This window comes from Lepisosteus oculatus, chromosome 23 (genome assembly GCF_040954835.1).
Source record: "Lepisosteus oculatus isolate fLepOcu1 chromosome 23, fLepOcu1.hap2, whole genome shotgun sequence".
NCBI lineage: Eukaryota > Metazoa > Chordata > Actinopteri > Semionotiformes > Lepisosteidae > Lepisosteus > Lepisosteus oculatus.
The window spans coordinates 683,833-703,544 of NC_090718.1; the positions used below are offsets into that span (position 1 = coordinate 683,833).

Consider the following 19,712-nt stretch of genomic DNA (forward strand, 5'->3'; position numbering starts at 1 on the left):
GCCCCTCCACAGCCCTGAGCTCAGGTCCTGCACTGGAGAGTCAGAGTCCTGTTCTGCAAGCCTGCAGTGGCGCCACACTGTGGCCAGTCCTGCCTCAGGGCAGCCTGACAGAGAGGGACTGCGGGAGGAATATTGTCACCTTCTCCCAGAGGGAGATCTGCAGGGACTCAAGGAGGCAAAGACAGACAAGGGTGTCGATACACAATGATCTTACTGACTGTTTCAGACAGGAGCTGTATCTGTAACAGCTGGAATGAGACTGTTGTAACAGCACGAATAAGGTTCTTGATCCCGAGATGAAGTAAAACAGATGAGTTTATTGCATGCAAGGAACAATAAAGCCGAAGTCTTGTTTCCCGCAAGAAACAACAAAACCGAAGTATTGTTCCATGTGCCGGTACAAACTTTTAGGTTATATAGTCCTTGTTTGCTGCTTCAGACGTCATTTGATGTTATGGTAAGGGAGGGGTCATGGTATTTGGCCAAATGGTCAGTTTAAGATCATGCCCCCAGGGGGTTCCTTGCTCGCATCTGGAATCCTTATCAGTTAACCCCCTTTCCTGCCATAAACCCCTGTTGCTTAGAAGTTTAATTTTCAGGCAGAACTGACTTAAGTTATTAACCCTTTTAACATCTTGTCTCTTACTTCAAGACATAGGGAGTTTGACAGATGTACAGAGGGGTTTAGACACAATAATCAATACAGGATCAATTACAAAAGGATCAATACAGCCTTCAGCAAATTGTAGAATGAGAGTGAGTGTAAGAGAGGCCACAGACCTCCAGCTTTTACCCCGAGCTGTAAAACTGATCAGGGATTTAAAATCATAGCTGGAAAGTGACAGATCTCTGATCCAGACACATCAATAGACACACGTGTGACAGGCAGGGACAGATTTCTCCAGGACTGTGAAATGGGTCAGACAAACTGTTCTGGACTGTGGCAGAGAATCACAGTTAACAGAATAGTGGCTGAAAGATCTGCAGGAAACACCTTCAGCACAACATCCCACTGAGGCTCATTCAGAGCTGGTGAGAGTGTCAGTCTGAGGCTCTTGGCCTGGAGCTGGTGTCTGCTGTGTCACTGAGGCTCAGGGCCAGGAGCTGGATTGGATACAGATGACATCGCGGGCAGTGGAGCACAGCTGGAAACTGAAAAGGGCTTCATTAGAACAGCCTCTATAGACACGTGTAGCAGTGTCTCCGCCTGGCGGCCACACTGTGAAATGTCACCTTCTGACATCGCTTTTCACAGTGTTACTGCGACTTTAAATGTCGACATATTGAACTGATTTAGACGACATTACATTGTTCGCTTAGTCCTTTAACTTTATAATATATATCCTAGCTTGTTTTCGAGGCTGCTCTATATATTGGTCACCAGACCCCAGAATAATCAATTAACCAATTAACACTCTCAGCAGTTTATTACAGAAAATAAGGGTATAAAGCATAAAACACTTACACTATGCAGCAGTGTTATAATACTGGTATCCACAGTCCCCGGTGTCTCTTATTTTGCTACCTCTGTCGTCCTTTTCGCGCTCATCAGGGGTTCACGTTATAAATAGGGGCGGGTCTGTGCTCCAGGCCCGTGCAGGCTGGGGTCAGGGGAGGTGGGGGGACTCCGGCGGCTCGCTGGCTGGGAGAGAGGCGGCTGGTACCCCGCTGCTCTCCCGGTACAGGCGCTTTGCTCGGCTGCCGAAAAAAAAACATGCATTAATTTTTTTACAGGTTTTAACAAAAGCAGCAACTTTTTCTACGAGAAATGCATTTTAAATGTTTTAACTCTCTCACTTTAACCTTTACAGCAGGACAGCCGGCGTTTCGAGAGCAAGGTAAGCGGTTTCTCTCTCTCTTCACACCGGGGGTTTCGGTTTTCACACCGGGTCTCACACGGCTGGGCTCCAGTTTCCTGCGCTCAGTTACCGGTAACTGGAGTTACCAGTTTCCCCCAGTTCAAGCCAAACGGACCGGTCGGCGCGTCTTCATGCAAACCGGCTCCGGAGAAAGAAAACCCAGCCGGACCTGCAGCTGCACAGTGAGTCGATACCGGTAAGAGACGAAGCCCCTGTGAAAGTGGGTTTCAGTCCTAAACGAGCCCTGAAGCTGCGCTTTCCTGACCGGGTCTCTCTCGGCCTCTAGGAAGAAGAGACTCGGACTCGCCTGTGAATCCGCCGCGGAGCTCCGGTCACTCGGTACACGGGTGGGTCTGCGCTCAGGTCTCCACGCCGAGAAGGACCCGACAGCCGCCGTTTTAAGCCCAGAGCCGCGCCAGGATCCTGCAGAAGCCTGGAATACAAACGAGAAAAAGCGTAATTGTGCAGGTAAAAACACAAAATATAAAAGTAGCAGTTTAAAGAAGCTGAAGCACGATTTTAATACCACGTTTCTCTCCAGAGAGTCGAAGCCACAAGTCCTACAGCCCGTCCGGCAGCTCCGACAAAAGTTTCGAAATTAATTTACTTTTCCAGCCCCATTTTATGACATTTTCCACTCGGACCGAGAAAAGCCGACAGCCGCCGCCCAGGATCCCGCTCCAGCTAAACGGTAAATTTGAAAACTTTTTGTTTGCAAACTCGCTATTTAAAGGCAGAGAAGCGACTAAACAGCCGCGGATTGAAGTCTAACTGCAGACGGACCGCACCTGCCTTCTCATTCAGACTCGGCCAATAGGGGCGGCGGATCCCGGAGCTGCTCGTCTCTGCTGCTAAACAGCGCGTTTTCAAACAGGGACACGAGAGACCAAAAATCCCCTAACAGGGACAGTTAAACATAAAATTAAAAAACATTTGAGGAGAAATTTACTTTTATTCTGTCTTGTTTCTCGTACACGTATAGTGTAGAAATTAACAACCCAGGACGACGATGTGACACTCGAACAAACTCTTTATTTCACCTGTAACTCCGAACCCGTTAGCTCCTACATTCACTATGACCTGTGACCCTGAGTGACCGTTATTCCCGCTCAGCCCTCAACCAATCAACATGCAGTTTCACTGCTGACGCACACAAATATTACATATTCGGAGCTTCTCAGCTTGCAGCCCTTCCAGTGCACTCCACTGCAGTAGTCTGACTCAACCAGCTGCTTAATTACTGCTGATCCTGCCAATTATCAATTCAACAGCACTGGGAGCAGCTACACTGTAATGCAGTGGACTGGAGAGGCTGCAAGTAGCTCTGATTCCAGTATCAAGGTCCCACCTTCACACTGCAATACCCTGAGACAGGACGGGCTCCCACACTGACACTACACTGCCCACTCATGCTCTTTATTCACCTCAAGACAACACTGCTCACAGGGAAGACAAATAAAGAACAAGCAGGTGTCGACGCCAGTCTGGAAAGGAAACAAGAAACTGGTTCTGGCTGTGGAGTGGTGTCTGTGTGTCGGGAGGCCATCAGGGTGCAGAGAAACAGGACACCTTGAGACAGAACAGGAGTCTGAAGAGGCTCTAAGACTGAAAGCAATCACTTCTACACCTGTGCTCAACCCATTACCTCACCACGTCAAGCCCAAACAGTTAATAAACCCCATTCGCAGCACTCGTTACTAAACCAGTTTAGTTTCTCTGGTTTATACACTCTCCTGTGATGAATGTTAATGGTTCCTGCCCCTCGCCTGCTTTCTGACAGCATCCAAACCACACAGCAGCTCTCCTGCGCTTGTGTTGGAGTGAACTCGACTGTCGCAGGGGAAGGACATGTTTTCTGATGATGTGGAGTGAGTCTGAATCCTGCAGTTAGTATGTGAACATGATTCAGATATCAGGACTCTGCAGTGACCGTGTTAAGGACAATTGTAGCTGTTGTCTCACACATGAAGAAAACTCCAGAGCCAGAATAAATGTTCTTCTCAGTGTGGAATTCTCCCCTACTTGTTCCTCTGCAGCTCCCACACTGACACTCCTCTCCACTCTGAGCACATTCAAACAGGCAGGTTTTTCCTACAGCTGAACAATCTCCTTTCACCAACAGCCTCAGCTGCACTCCCACCCCAAGACACTCAGATCTTTTTCATGGTCCAGTGGAAGAATTTTAGCAGCACTGAATATGAACAAAGCACATGAATCCCTGTCAGTCAGCCCCTTATGTCAAGGTGTATTGATACTGTGGGACACTGGAAAATGCAGGTTTTCATTGGAAAGGGACAGTGTCCTCCATCAGTACTGCAATGAGTCAACTTTACAGTCAAGCAATTTATTCTTGTGATTAGAACAGAAATATTATCATGGTTTTATTCTGTGGTAATTCTCTGCATACATTTGATCATATTAGAATAACAAAAATGTTCAACTTTCTATTTTGAAGTTACTGGGACACATTCACTTTAAATACATTTCAGAGTGTAGAAGAGGATGTGCTTGTATATCCCTCTGAGACAGTAACTGCATGAGGTCTGAGACCCATTGAGCTCACTGCCCTCTGTAATCATCTGAGATGCTTTGCTGTTGCCACCAAGTTCTTATTTAGTCTTCAGGTGATCATACTTCAATTGTTTATCCTTCTGTCAATAGGGTTGAAATCCAGGCATTAGACCCAACAAGTTAAGGTGTTTCTATAGTTATTCTCCTGATGACCTCCTTGGTTGCATTACAAACTGACTCAAAGCTACAACACCTGAATATTTGATGTGTATCCGCTGAGATGTAGATGACATGTATGGTCCCTAACTAACACCACCTCTAATCCTACTCCTGTACATGTGATCTCCATTTGAGCTCAGAGGGAGCGCAGAGGACATTGAGGTGTTACTGGAGCTCTCAGCTCTGAGTCCACAGCCTTCAGGTTTGAGCTTCAGTGACCCAGTACACTAGTGCTGCTGGAGACAGACAGGTGAAGGAGTCTCCTCCTGATCTCCCCAGGCCAGGCCATGACTCTCACAGGAGGTGCTGTTCTCTGGAGCATCTGCAGCTCCTTTCTTTCTCCACACCTGAACCTGTCATCTCTGTCCTCTGAGCGCACGCTGAAGCCTGGTGGAGGGAATGTCATGGCCTGGGGATGCAAGAATGTCTCAGACTGGGTCACTCATCTTCATTGAGGATGTAGCTAATGATGGCAGCAGCAGAGTGATTTCTGAGGTTTACAGAAACAGGGTCTCTGATGCAGCAGAAAAGGCTCCATACTTACTGGACAGTGCTGCACCATGCAGCATGACAATGACCAAAGCATCCAGTCAGTGCAACCAAAGAGCTCATCAGGAGAAAACAGAAACTGGTCAAGTGTGTCTGCAGATCTCAATCCAGCTCTGTATCATGCTAAATAAATGTCTTCAAGTAAAAGCATCTCAAGAACAGGGAATACCTCATCTTCAATTATGACACAGAGTACAGTGAGCTCATTTACTGGTTTACACTCTGAAATGCACGTAATGTTAATGTGTCCCAATATGTCAGACCATATGACATGATGAGGATTAATTCACCACTATTCCTGCTGTTCATCCACACTCAGAGGTCTGAGATTATGATTTCCCAATTGAGGAGAATCTGATTGACAGGGTGAGTTGGCTTAGATCCCCACACCCTGACATCACACTGACACTCCTTCACTACAGCTGCAGCACTGAAGTCATCTGCACTAATGTGGAAGTCTGACTTGTACAATTCCTCAGGCATATTCTGTAATTGTCTAGAACTCCATCTTATGTACTTGTTTCTATATCAATACTGATATTCTCAATCATTTAAGATGTAAAACCAGAACACTGAACTTGTTGCTGGACTTGTCAGCTACACCTCACTGTCTTCTGCAGGAACAGCTCAGTCAGGAGGTCAGCAGGAGGAAACAGTGGACAGTCTTGTACTGGCCAGGCCAGTCTCCACATTTAAATCCTCCAGAGCAGCATTTTACAGGCTGAAGAAAATCCAAACCACAAGAAAAGACAACTTGAGCTGCTAAGAATACTGAGCTGACTGTGTCCAGACTGCAGGCAGTTACTGGCTCAAAGGCAGCTTCACCCACATGTTTCCCAGTCTTTACTGTCACTAGAAATGACAGCATTGAACTGGCTGTGCTTGAATATGATCAAATGTATGCAATTCCAAAAATAAACTGTTTTATTCTGTTTGTTATTCATCGTCTCCTGTTCATGAATAAACAGTGCTTGACTGTAAAGTTGTGGCTCATTGCTGGGGTACTGGGTGCAGATCTAGGACGAGTCTTGCTGTATTTAACAGTGCAGGGGGTTGACATGATTTGCTGTGGAACTGAGGGACCTGTGCTCAGGGGCAAACTGAACGGCACCGCGATGTGAACAAACCGCGTCTTGGTCAACTTCCTGACGGATGTGTAGTGATTGAACGTTGAAATTAATAAAACTTCATATGGTTCCTAAATCCGAATCGAAATTAAAGCGGGTGAGTATTTCTCTTGACGGTAAGGACACAGTCTGGAGGTCTTGAGCCCTTTTTATTCCAAATTCATTTTCCCGACAGTGGGACGAGCCCGTGTTGCGCAAAGCGAGCTGCGCTGTACTGCCGAGTGATTCCCTGAGCCCCTCCGCCAGCGCAGCTCCTCACTCCTGTCTGATGACTGTCGCTGCGCTGCTGCTCAGGGCTGAACGCCGAGCTCTTACCTGCTTGTCTTGTGTTTCAGGTCTCCCCTGGCTGCTGTCCCTGCCGCCCGCACAGGACCCATCCCGCACTGACCAGACTGCTGGCGCTGGACAGGAACTCGTCATCCCGGACGCCGTTACTTGTGATTCTGTAACTCACTCTTTTTAGTTCTTTTGAGGTGGAGCTGAAACATTATTTAAATTCTATTAAAAATGTGAGAAATAATAAAGCACGGAAAACATATGATATATGTAAAAAATACAAGTTAATCATATAACTTACCTATTACCTCTGGCGGTTAATTGTTTACTTTTCTGTTTGTGTTTGTTTACTTATACCTAATTTGATCCTCTGATTGTATCTGATTGTATTTGTATTTGTAAATTATTTACAAGTTTAATAAAAAATTCTTTAAAAAAAAATCGGTAACTCACTCTGTGTTTTTGTTTCATTATTGCCAACTGTCTTTGATTTGTATGCTTGCAAAACTTAATAAAGATGTTTTTCTTCTGTCTTACTTGTTTTCTTTGTAACATTATTTCATTATAACAAAAACATTAAACATTAATACCAAACAAAACGAGGACAGAGCACCGCCCTCAGTGAATATTCATGAGGGGCGTCATATATTTAAGTAGGGGGTGTTGCATTATTCATGAGGGGGTGTCATCAAATGATGACGTCACATCAACCAATCAAAATGTTTAGATTAGAGCCCACCTCCAAGATTTTTCCTCTCAGGTGATTGGTTAGCTTGAAGCGCCACTTCAGTTATGGGATAAAAAACAATTTTCTCAATTCTGATTGGTTGAAGGACCTGTCAATCAAATCACCACACCCCCAAAAGTGACGCTATACTTCAGGGTTGTCTTTCTATGATTGACTAGACGTTTAGCCCAATCGCAGAAGCCCATCTCCCAGACCAGCCTCGGGTAAGATTTGATTAATACTAATGAACATTAATTCACTTGATACATAAACATTTTTTCTCATTATAGAAAATGAGCATAACTAGAATATTAATTGTTAATTAGAATATTAGATAGATACCCATTTTTTGTTTCAATTTTCCTAAGATATTTACATTTTTAGGTAACACAATTTGAAAGACAGCAACCAAGTTTTTTAAAATACATTCTCTAAAAAAGACAAATAAGCCAGAAGTAAAATAAATTTAAAATGTATTTGTGTTCAGTACAAGTGTAAACATACATTTTAGAAACCAAAAAGCACTCGAGTGAAAATGCTTTCCAGAGCAAAAAATAACAAAACAAACAACAAAAAATATAAATCATTAAAACAGAAGTTATCAATATACAAGTGACTGGTCAACCGATTTTAATACAAATTTTAATACATATGAGAGTGTTAATGCCGACATCTTACTAACAAAGTTCACACAGTAAACTTAAAAAAATAACGTTATTTTCACACGAATTGTTTTTTATTTAATATTAACACATATACAAATAACTCATTAAAATACAAGTAACTAGTGCTCGATTTTAATAAATGCAAATTGTATGCAAATAAGAATTACAAACATCTTACAAAAAACAACAGAAAATCACTTTTTCCGCAATAAAGCAAATTGAGTGTTTTAATTCAGTTCAAACATTAAAAACCTTAAAAATTAAAAAAAAAACAATTCTAGCCAAAAACAAATTTTCTAGTTCATATTAACAAGACAAATGCAAATCAGCTCATTAAAATACAGCGACTGATTTTAATACATGCAAACGAGGAGTTACCGCCGCCATCTTGCTAATCAGACACAAACAACACAAAATCGCTCGATACTCACTAGCTGAAAGTCAGGAACGTCCAGTTTTAAATCCGCAACAATTCCGTGATGTGTTGCTACTGTTCTTGGAATGTACTTGTAATTCGAGACTAACAAACATCACTTTTTTCAGTTTTGTGCTCTAAATCACATGTTCAGTCAGTCTGGCAGGACCATGTACCAGTCGAGAGGTAAGTTTCAGTGTTTTCTCTGCATCTCGTTTCTCTCCAGCTCTCTCACTCCGGAGCTCGGCCAGGACTCGCGGCCCCAGTGACCGTGAGGGAGAGTTTTACTGCCTGCTGCTCTGGTATCGACAACATGTCGGGGAAGTGTCTTCAGCCCCTCCTCTGAGTTCAGATGCTGATGGCATGTCCACTCCCTAACCCCACTACTAACCCCACTCCTCACTCTTCTACATGTGATCATCATCCCAGCTCAGAGGAGGAGCTGAAGGCTGGAACCAGGCTGGAGAGAATTCACAAGCTTTGTTGAAAACTGAAAAGAGACTCATGTCCCCCAAGTCTCCAGGTGAGCTCTGCACAGTTTCTCCTGTTTCCTACAGCAGCTTCTCCCAAAGACACCTCAGCTAGAGCTAAGACTAACACTTTATTACAGATGTGATGTTTATTAAAATGTCTTCTAACTGAATGCTTATTACAATGCTGTTCTTAATCTATGAGTGGGAAGAAGTGTTCTGGCACATCTTGAATTTTAATTTAATTTCTGTTTTTTGTGGCTGCTGTTATTCCAGCTTCCTGCAGGCAGAGACAGCAGACGCAGCCCCCGTCCTCCAGCTCCTGCGTCTGGGACCCCAGTCTCCTCTCGGGAAGCTGCAGGAGAGACTCTCCCCAGGGGAGAGCTGCTGGAGAGGAGGGGGCAGACGTCAGGCCCTGCGGGGAAAAGCAGCAGCCTGGTCAGTTAGTATCGATCTCAGCCTCCACTGGCTGGTGACAGCTGGTGCTGTGCAGGGCTGCAGGCCTGCTGGTCTACTGGAGTGTCCAGTACAGCGCTGTCTGGAGTTTGGCTCCAGCTCTGAGCTCAATTGCAACACAACAGCGTCCGGAACAGAGCAGCAGAGCAGCTGACCCTGTGCTCAGTGCGGCGCTGAGAGCTCAGCAGTGCTGCTGGTCCAATGGTCACGAACTGCAGCTCTGAATCAGAACCTTTCAGTTCATCTCATCAGTAAGTTCATATAGAGGCCATGTGGACACAGGACGGTAAACTGTCTGTCTCGTGTTTGTATGGAACTGAAAGTCCCTGACAAATAAATGATAGTTTGCAGATTTATAACTGCATTTATACTAACATGCACTAGATGAGTGTGTGTAAATAATACTGTGATACTCAGTCATGGAACAAAGGAGAACTGCAGCTGCTGGTGTGAATTTGAGTATCGTATTATAGCAGCTTTTATTTCTTTTGCTGATGAAATAGATTCAAACACAGATCCTTCACATGAGTAAGCAGACACCTCGCTGTTTCACTTTTGTGTACAGGCTATGTTTTTGTCTGCAATGCTAGAAATACAAGTCTCATGCACTTCATCCGAGAGTTGTTTTAATTTGTTTCTAGATCTTCTCCGTGCGAGGTACTGAGCTGGATGAGGAAGTTACAGGTCTGTTTCTCAATGACTGACCAAGACACGTGCTGCAGTTTCCTTACACCAGAGTTAGCAAATCACTACAGTTGACAACTGCATGACTGTTGCAGTGTGAAAGAGCATTTACCTCCAGTCTGTGCTCTGTGTCAGAGTCACTGGCGATGGGACAGGACTCCTCTGACTGTCTGGACCTGACTGGATTGATATACCTTTATTTCAGTGTGATCACTTACACGCAGTGTTTTATCAGAGATGTTCTGCCCTAGAAGAATAACTCTACATCACCCCTGAGGCTGCAGTTAGTTCACCAACAGGTGAGATCACTGACTGACAGTCAGTCTAGTGATGAGAGGAGGAGGCTGGTTGTCAGAAGACATTTCCTCAAAATGAACAGCTGATGCTGAAGATTGAGATCTAGAAACTTTAACAGGCTCTTCAGTAAAGTAGAGGCTCACCTGTGTGGAAGTCAGATACTGGGGACCAGTCAGCACAGATTCAGAAGAGGCAGGACTTGTCTGAGCAACTTCCTAGAGATCTTCACACTAGTAAACTAGTCAGGTTGCCCTTGATGCCAAACTAATAGGATTAGTAAACACTGTAGAAGCAGCAAATGATTTTCAAAAAGTCTTGGATCTGTCTAAATAGAACTAATCTATTATGTTAATATGTAGAATCAAACAAGTGGAACTTAAATGGAGGATATTTTATGTTCCAACTGTATGTTACAGGATTAGAACTGCAGAAAGGTTTGAAATGAGAAGGGGGCATTGAGTCACAACAACAGGAACTGAGAAAACTCCTCCTTCTGACTCTTCCTCATTCAGTACCCTTCCTTCTGTCTCTGTGCAGAGAGGCAGCCCAGCGTGACGAGAAAGAGACATTTTAAAGACGCTGAGACAGTGAGACACCATGGCTGAAGATGTGACCTACGCTGACATCAAATTCACTAACATACAGGGACAGGAGAGCCCAACCATCACCACTATTCCAGCACAGCCAGGATCCCCCCACAGTGAGTACAGACCCCCACAGCTGCCTCTGACACTGGAGCACTGTGATACTATCTGTCTGCTGGACTGCAACACTGTGATACTGTCTGTCTGCTGCACTGGAGCACTGTGATACTGTCTGTCTGCTGCACTGGAACACTGTGGTCAAACGTTAGTGAAAAATATTCATGTCATGACTGTGTGTTACAGCAGGATCACATATTGAGTGTTAATGAAAGTTTAGGAGGCCGGGCAGCAGTCAAGACCTCCCTCACTTCTGCTAATCTGTCCTCTAATTCTCCATGATGTCATTTCCTGAAATAGCTGTGAATACCATACTGTACAGAGCCATGTCAAAAGGCAATTTCTGTTCTTCTCTTTCTTGATGAGAGCCTGTTATTGTAGTGAGTGATCAGGTCATATTGTAGACATGTCTGACATCTTCACAGGAAGATTCCACTGAATTTAAACAGTTAGTCCTGGCAGATCTGTGTTTCCCAGTCCAGAAAGTGGGCTCTGGTGAGGAACACCTGACACAGAGTCCATGAGATCTTATTTGTGGGTTTGATGGTTGAGCTACTCACACTTACTGTAACACTGGCAGCTCGTGTGCAGGTGGCCTTGAGATGTGATCAGGTGTTTGACTATACATTCCAAGCTGGGTTTCTTCCCTCCCAAACTCAGCTATATTATTAAGAGTCGAAGCTCTTCTGACTCCAGAGCAGCTGTGGGAGTCTGGGATGAGCTGTCCTGCTGTGGTGTTGAAGCCGATACCCTGGCTTCTCTCAGGACACAGCTGGGTGAGCTCCTGGATCAGTGAGCTCCTAACTACTGAACTTCTCTAGTTTCGAACTGTTCTTCTGTGTGGATGTGTTTTATACAGGAAGAAACCTGTGGAGTCTCTGAGTGAAGATGCTCAGAACAGACATATCCTGTAACTCCTCAGTGTGTCTTTGATGCCTTAAACTTGTGCACAACCACTAGTTTCTTAATTACATTGCACATATCTTTATAGAAACAAATAAATGTGACTGCACATAAATGTATTTATATAATTTATCTGTTTGTAACCCTTCTTCTATAGAAAGCTGACACGACTGTAGTTTCCTGTTTGTTGTCTTGTGGTTTGGTTTTCTGCAGTATTTTCTCTCTCACTGCCCAGAGCTCTCGTTCATGTGAAGTCTGACCCCACTCTGACCACAGCGCAGGACGGGAGCTGTGTCTCCTCCTCACCCTCCCCAGCTGTGTGCCAGGCGGTCAGAGTTTCTTTATTAACCCGTCTCTCTCTCTCTGTCTCAGCCCAGCCCAGGTGCAGGAGGGGTCTGCTCATTGCTCTGGGAGTCACAGTGTGCGTCTTGCTGGCTGCAGTCGCTGTCGTGGGGATCTGTAAGTCTAACAGTCCATCATGTCCTTCTTACAGGGAAAAGAGTGTGTTTGAGAGTCACCTTCTTCATTCTCATCTCTTCAAGAACAAGAGACTCTTGCCACTGGTGCTCACTCTCTCTTAGTGTGACTGTCAGTGAGCAGGCAGCCTGGCCTGAGACTTACAGCTGATCACAGTGTTTGCAGGCTGCAGAGGAACAGGTAAAGGTTTATTCCTGCTGAAAGAGAAGAGAAGAAACACAACGTTTTGGCTGTGGAGTCTCAGGTGTCTCTTGTTCCTGCGTATGCTGACACAGCTCCCTGCTGGAGTCGGGACTGGATCTGACTGTCAACCTCACAGACACTATCCAGGAACACACTGGGAACACACCTCCTGCTACTGGGCTGGACAGAGTCCAGAGAGACAGGTTGTACTGCTGGGCAGTACAGGACACTGACGCTACACTGGGAGAGTGACCAGACACTGTCTTTCTCCTGCTGTCTCTCTGCCTCTCTCACTCTGTGCCTCTGTGAGTGTGATGGTGTCTCTCTGTCCCTCTCCTTCTCAGTCTAGTGTGTCTGGAGATGTTCCTCTGTCTCAGAGGGTTAGAGAGAGAGAGAATGAGGAAGAAGGAGAGGAGGAGGAGGGGTTTCTGAGTTCCTGTTTGCTATCCAGTGCTTTAGTGTCACTCTGACCTGACAGAGACTAAGTGTGACTCAGTGCCCAGCTGTCTCACTGGACTCTGCTAATACAGTCAGATGGACACAGACAGCGTTTACACTGGGCTACAGAAACCAGCACAGGACGTGTACGAGACTGTGACCAGGAGAGCAGAGAGAGAGCCAGGAGGAGAGCAGACCAGTGAGTACACAGCTGATGCACTGAGAGACTGAGATGCTGAGACACTTAACACAAGCACAGTAGCACTCTGATACACTCACACAGTTATACTCTGATACACTGGTTCTGTAACACACTGATAAACTCTGACTTACTGTCGTCTGTCTGTGACTCTGACAGCGACTCGCTGATACACAACAAGACAGAATGAAAGACCTGATCAGCTAACTGACGCAGTGAAAGGTCAACACACCTGCATACTGACAGTGTGTGTCTGCTCTGCTGCACTATTTCACCTTTATATCTGATCTGTTCATGCCTGACATTTTATTCTTTGTGTTTCCTGGTCTCCTTGGCTGTTTCTATCTGACTCTCTTTGTGATCTCTCTCAGTCAGTCAGTCTGCACCAGTGGGTCTTTGCTCTGACCACGGTGTATTTTCACTCCTCAGTGGTCAGTCACATGACCTCTTCACAGCTCTGGTGTGAGGAGACCCCTCTGTCAGCCCCCCTCCTGAAGTGTCTCACTCTGAGCCTTCAGCTGCTCACACCCCTCCTCCACAGTCAGTCCCAGTGACACCCTGCAGCTCCAGTCAGGGTGTCTGCTTGAGCTCCTCTTCCCCGGCCACTCAGAGTCCTGCTGTGTCCAGTCTGTGGGGAGAATTCACCTGTCTCCCTCTCTCCCTGGCCAGGACAGTCCAGGAGTAGGAGCTGTGTGTCCATCAGCCTGGGAGTCACAGTGTGTGTCTTACTGGTCACAGTCATTGCCTTGGGGACAGTCTGTAAGTCTGATAGTCGCTCCTGTCATTTCATATGGACCTGTGTGAATCTGTGTCTAATCTTACAGAGATCAAATGGCTTTGATGTCTGAATTACAGGCAGTCACCCTTATCTTTTATATGTGTGTGTGAAGCAATACCAGATATTCTGGGCTCTGATCAGCCTCTGGATATCTGCTGTTCAGGACTGTGGCTCCAGGCTGTGAGCTGCTGGGCTCAAGCTGCTCTCTTACTGCCTGAGACAGGGAGAGACTACAAGTCACATGACCTGAAAGTCCTAATTGCACAAAGCCAGTGAAGTGTTTTATTTTTTCTCAAAGTATTTTTAACACCACAGTTGTGTTTCCTGAAGGGCTGTAGCAGTGTGAAGTGTTGAGGTTTCTGTATTTGAGCTCTGTTGCCATGGTGACGTTCCTCTGGTCATTCAGAGCTTCTCTGCGGGGAAGGTTGTGGTTTTGTCTTCACAAGCTAAAACAGAAAATAGCAGTGAACAAGACTCATGATTACAGAGAATAGAGGTACAAACACACTATAAACACACAGAAACATATAGTATTATTAATGAGACTGAGAATATATGTACAAACAGGATTTTAACTGATCTATCTACAGTATATATGTAATTACAGAGCCTAGTGTGTTGGGAATATCCTCATTCAGAAATGATGTCATATAATTCAATATAATTAAAATAATGTTTACAGAGAGTTACAATTCAATATTCAATATAATGAATGAACGATGAATCTTGTTGATTAAATGATGTTGTGTGTTCTGGGGCTGTGACCTGCAGTGTGGAAACAGAACAGCTCAGACTGGGAGAGAAAACTGGAGAAGAAGGAGAAGGAGCTGGAGGAGATGAAGTCAGAGCTGGAGAGAAACCAGAATAAATCTGAGACACACAGGAGTGAAGCTGAGAGATACAGGAAACAGCTGGAGAAGTTTTGTGTGGAGCCCTCTACTGGGAAGAGAAGTAAGTGTGTGTGGGAGTGAGAGTTGAGTGTGTGTGTGTGGGAGTGAGAGTTGAGTGTGTGTGGGAGTGAGAGTTGAGTGTGAATGTAGGAGTGAGAGTTGAGTGTGTGTGGGAGTGAGAGTGAAGTGTGTGTGTAGGAGTGAGAGTTGAGTGTGTGTGTGTGTGGGAGTGAGAGTTGAGTGTGTGTGGGAGTGAGAGTGAAGTGTGTGTGTAGGAGTGAGAGTTGAGTGTGTGTAGGAGTGAGAGTTGAGTGTGTGTAGGAGTGACAGGTCTGCAGGGTGAAACAGCAGCAGAGAGGAGAGAGAAGACCTGTTTCTTGGACAGAGCTGGTCTTCAGGTTGGTCTGGAGCTGCACTGACAGAGCAGACGGGTCTTCAGTAGGACTGTACACATCTGTACACACCTGTAACATCTGTACACATCAGGGCACCTCTTCCACCAGCACACAGGGGGCGCTGTCTCATACACTGGTAGTGATGGAGACAGAATTCTCACCTCATGTGTGTAACTGAGACACAGAACAGTCCTGTCATGTTGATGTTCTACACTGTGATTGTGAAAGTACAGGAAGTGACTCTGCTGCAGCATGTGGCGAGAGCTGTGACTCCTGGGAAAGTAAGATCACATGACGAGGGTGTAGAAACCCCAGTCTCCTCTGGTGCAGGACTCTCCTGAGACAGACTGCAGCCTGACTCCAGGTCTCAGCAGGAGCTGGAGCTGCTGCTGTTGGTAAGAGACATGTTTGAGAAGACAGACAGACTCTCAGACATGAGGATAAGAGCCTCAGGGCTGTTCTCTACACAGTCAGTGACAATCAGGTGGAGACTCACTACTGACCCGTCTGTCAGTGTGAGTCTCAGTGCTGCAGGACTCCAGGAGAAACAGTACAGGAGTTCAGTGGTTGAGTGTCACTGAACTGGACTGAGAGAGTCTGTACAGAGGAGAGTCCTGAGGAATCCCTGAGGCTCAGTCAGTATTAATCCAGGTGATTCCTGTGTGTCTGTCTGTACAGAGGAGAGTCCTGAGGAATCCCTGAGGCTCAGTCAGTATTAATCCAGGTGATTCCTGTGTGTCTGTCTGTACAGAGGAGAGTCCTGAGGAATCCCTGAGGCTCAGTCAGTATTAATCCAGCTGATTCCTGTGTGTCTGTCTGTACAGAGGAACAGTGCTGTCCAGAGGGATGGAAGGAGGGAGACTGTGGAAGATGTTACTACGTCTCTACAGACCAGAGACCCTGGAAGTCTGCGAATCAGTCCTGCTCGTCAATGGGAGCTCAGCTGGTGGTGATTGATGACAAGAGTGAACTGGTGAGAACAAGAGATTCACTGCTGTCACTCTGAGGGAGAAAGACTTTTTAAAACACTCCACTGAAAAGCCATTCAAGAATACAAGGAGCGACTTAATATTTCAAATAAAATTATAATCTCTTCATTACTCCTCTCAAATAAATGTTCCTCATCAGTCCCCTGATGAGCCCTTCATCAGTGTCCTCACCTTCAGAGTTTGAAAAGCAGTGACTATTTCCCCTGTACAGCCTGTGTGTGAACAGAGCAGAGTGAGCAGCAGTGTGAGAGATGAGAGTGTGGGGATGGATCTCTGCTCTACAGCTCACAGGCAGTGCTGCCCAACACCAGGCACAGTGAGATCATGCCCACTGTGTGCTCAGATACAGTTTCTGATCTCAGACCAGCCCTGTCCCAGGAGACACACTGCCCAGCTGACACCAGACCCACAACCTCCTTTCCTGCTGCTCTCACTGGCATGAAGGGCTGTGACAGTGTGGAACCAGCTACCCAGACAAGCCCCATCAGCGGGACGTTTAACTCTGGAAAAGCAGCTGTTTCCTGCTCACAGCTGCACGTTTCCAAGGAAACTCGGACACAGAGATAGAAAATATCTGGTTAGAAGAGGAACTGATGGATTTGAATTATTAATCAAGAAATGGCTGAGGTACTGTAATGAAGAGATGTTTATACATCCAAAACTGCCCTTGATGGTTACTGTCTGGAACAGTAGAAATGAAAGGTCTCTAGTAAAGACCTCTAACCTGGTCTTGACTCTCACTGATGGTGGGAAACACACATTCTGATTGTCTCTGAATCCAGCTAATGAGGCTGGATATGTGAGCTGAGGTCACTCTGCATGTGTTCACTGTGAGTCTATCCTATTTTGTGAGGAGTAGGAAGATATGTTCAGGTGTTCAGACAGCTGGACTGAGTGCTGGTGTCCAGGGTGAGCTGACCCGGAGTCCAGCTGGACTGGTGCTGGTGTCCAGGGTGAGCTGACCTGCTCTCTGTGTCTCTGCAGGAGCTCCTGGGACGTCTAGTAAAGGACAACAATTACTACTGGATTGGTCTGAGCAGGAAGGACTTGGGATCTGAGTGGAGATGGGTTGATGGAAGAGACCTGGACAAGGAAGTGTAAGTGTGTGTGTTGTGTTGTGTCTTGTGTTGTGTGTTTGTCAAGCCCACTTGGAACTAGATGGTACATAAATAGTTTCCAGGGTGTCACTGGGTCACTATTACAGATGAAACAAAATAGAATGAGGATTCTTACAAACTCCACAGCACTGACTGGAGTCAGAATAAGCAGACAAAAATGATGAAGTTACAATTAATTCCTGTAAACACAGATTTTAGACCACAGTGCATTTTACAAATAGATTTAAAAAATGTGCAGTTTTAGGAGGAACATGTCAGAAATTCTCTCAAAGAGTTGTCATGCAGGAGGACTGGACTTCAGCCACACGTTTCAGTCCAGGTCTCTGCAGACAAGAGTCTCCTGAACATCACAGCTGTAGCTCCTCCCAGCTGTGTCACTTCAACCCCATCGAGAGACTATCCAGCACTTTGTCTTCTGGAGATAATCTCTGAGACATAACAGCCTGGACTCACCTGTGATTCACATACACTCAGTACACGAGAGAGAAATCTCGGGGTCACGTCTCACAACACCACAGGTTTTAGATATTGTCTCCACTGAAGTCGGTTCTGTCAGAGTCAACTGGACACTGGCCGTGTGTCTACAGCTCTGAGTCTCTTATCTCAGGAGTGAAACTGACAGAAAGACTCAGATTTAGATTTACGGACTGAAAGATACAAAGCAAAGACTTTTTACTCAGGTGCAGAATCACAATAATTCAGTTCAGAATTCCGTGAGGCTGAAGGGAGGAGCAGCTATAAAGTGATGAGAATCGGTAGAAACTGTCTAATAAAATGAGTGATCAGAGTCTCACTGACCTGGTCTGTACTGGTGGTGTTTAATTTGCAGTTTGGTGGAATCGCTGCACTGACTGTTTTCAGTGTCTTGAACTCTCTGCTGCTTGTTTTCTACAGATGTGTCTCCCTGGACAGGGGACTCTGCTGAGTTAATCTTATTGAGCTCCTATGTCAACAGCAATGTGAGGAATAACAGGACAGTTTTCACAGGAGGTCTTCTCTGAGACAGCAGAGGGAGCTGGAGAGAGAGGTGCTGGTGTGTTGAGGTGAGCAGACTGGCTCAGTGACTCTGATCTCCTTCTGTCTCACAGGGTCACAGTTGATACGAGTTACTATCGGTACTGTGGATATTGGAATCCGGGTCAGAAAACTGTATATCCACGAAAATGTGAAGAGACTCACCCCTGGATCTGTGAGGGGGATGCTGTGAGAGTCTAGCAGCCCCCCTCTCTGTCCTGAGGAGGAGGAGAGACCTGAGAGACAGAGACAATGCGTCTGCTGGGACTCCTCTGCTGATTCCTGGAGACGACCCTGGTCTCTTGTCTCTCCAGGCTAGAACACAGACAGACAGCAACATGGATTTTACTCTAACTTTCTGAAATTGCAATTTTGTATTTTGAAATTTTTCTCAATGCTTATTTTCAAAGGTAAAATAATTTGTTTGTATATTAAAGATTATATTGTTAATATTTTGTATTTGAGACAATCCAGCCTGTGTGAAGATGTCTGGGCTGTGTCTTGCTGTCTCCTCTGGACTGTCAGTACTAATGGAGCGAGGATCAGTTCAGTCAGTATTAATGGAGTGAGGATCAGTTCAGTCAGTATTAATGGAGTGAGGATCAGTTCAGTCAGTATTAATGGAGAAAGGGAGTTTGGTCGTCTTCAGCCAGGGAGTTTCACAGAGCTGTGTCCAGCACCAGTGTGGGACACGTCTGTCCAGCCAGGTTCAGATGAAAGACAGGGCTCAGCCCCTTGCACAGAGCCGGAGTGGAGCTCTACAGCCTGGGCAGTGTTTCAGGTCACAGGGGGACATGGACACTCTCCTCACACACAGGGGACCAGCAGGGTCCAGCCTCCTCACACACAGGATTCAGGTTACCAGACTGAAAGGAGAGTTGAGATATTACTAATGTTCATAACCAGCCTTGTGTAACACAGAACCTAAACTGCATCTTTCAGTTGAATTGTTGCCTTTTCTTCTGTGCTGAATAGTGATCTGTAGTCCCAGCGTGCACTGAGGCTCCAGCTGACATACTGACTGACCTGCTGTCTGGTCAGTGCAGGACCTCTGGACAGCTGGTCAGAGAAAAACTATAGAAACAAATGAGAAGTGAATAATGACACACCAGTCTGGATAGTGGCACTGATCATTCTGGAGTTTATTTTCATCACTCAGTTCACACAGCAGTAGAGGTTGTTGCTCTCAGACTCTGTTCTGTCTCAGGGGCTCTTGTGTCTCTGGGTCTGATGGGCTCTTTCCCTGCTGATGAGAATCGGCCCCCCAGCCCCCAGGCCTGACGGTCTTGAGCCTGAGATCACATGGTATAAAGGGATAGAAGACACAGGTCCAGCTCAGACTGGCCCAGGAGAAACCCAGTCAGTGAAGCAG

The 19,712-nt window shown here is 45.8% G+C and overlaps 1 protein-coding gene and 1 long non-coding RNA gene across 6 annotated transcripts; one reads left to right on the plus strand and one right to left on the minus strand.

Moving 5' to 3' along the window:
* Positions 1 to 297: 297 nt before the first annotated feature.
* On the minus strand, positions 298 to 8,565 carry LOC138224586 (uncharacterized). Its single transcript, XR_011183062.1, has 4 exons — positions 8,365 to 8,565; positions 6,581 to 6,744; positions 1,466 to 1,698; positions 298 to 1,152 (listed from the first exon to the last, which is right to left on the minus strand). It is a non-coding gene; the product is annotated as an uncharacterized lncRNA (long non-coding RNA).
* A 1,195-nt stretch (positions 8,566 to 9,760) lies between these two features.
* LOC138224583 (CD209 antigen-like protein E) lies at positions 9,761 to 19,287 on the plus strand. Of its 5 annotated transcripts, none has more exons than XM_069182509.1 (7): positions 9,761 to 10,257; positions 10,793 to 10,955; positions 12,232 to 12,318; positions 14,706 to 14,885; positions 16,044 to 16,192; positions 17,193 to 17,305; positions 18,415 to 19,287. In XM_069182509.1, the coding sequence occupies exons 2-7, from the start codon at positions 10,853 to 10,855 to the stop codon at positions 18,539 to 18,541; spliced, it is 759 nt and encodes a 252-aa protein (XP_069038610.1). In that variant the 5' UTR covers positions 9,761 to 10,257; positions 10,793 to 10,852; the 3' UTR covers positions 18,542 to 19,287. The 5 variants fall into 5 exon arrangements, 4 of the variants coding, with proteins under 4 accessions (XP_069038610.1, XP_069038611.1, XP_069038609.1 ...); XR_011183059.1 differs by lacking the exons at positions 9,761 to 10,257; positions 10,793 to 10,955; positions 12,232 to 12,318 and adding exons at positions 12,347 to 13,156; positions 13,826 to 13,915 and having other exon boundaries at positions 18,415 to 19,024; positions 19,191 to 19,287; XM_069182508.1 differs by lacking the exons at positions 9,761 to 10,257; positions 10,793 to 10,955; positions 12,232 to 12,318 and adding exons at positions 12,347 to 13,156; positions 13,826 to 13,915.
* Positions 19,288 to 19,712: the final 425 nt, after the last annotated feature.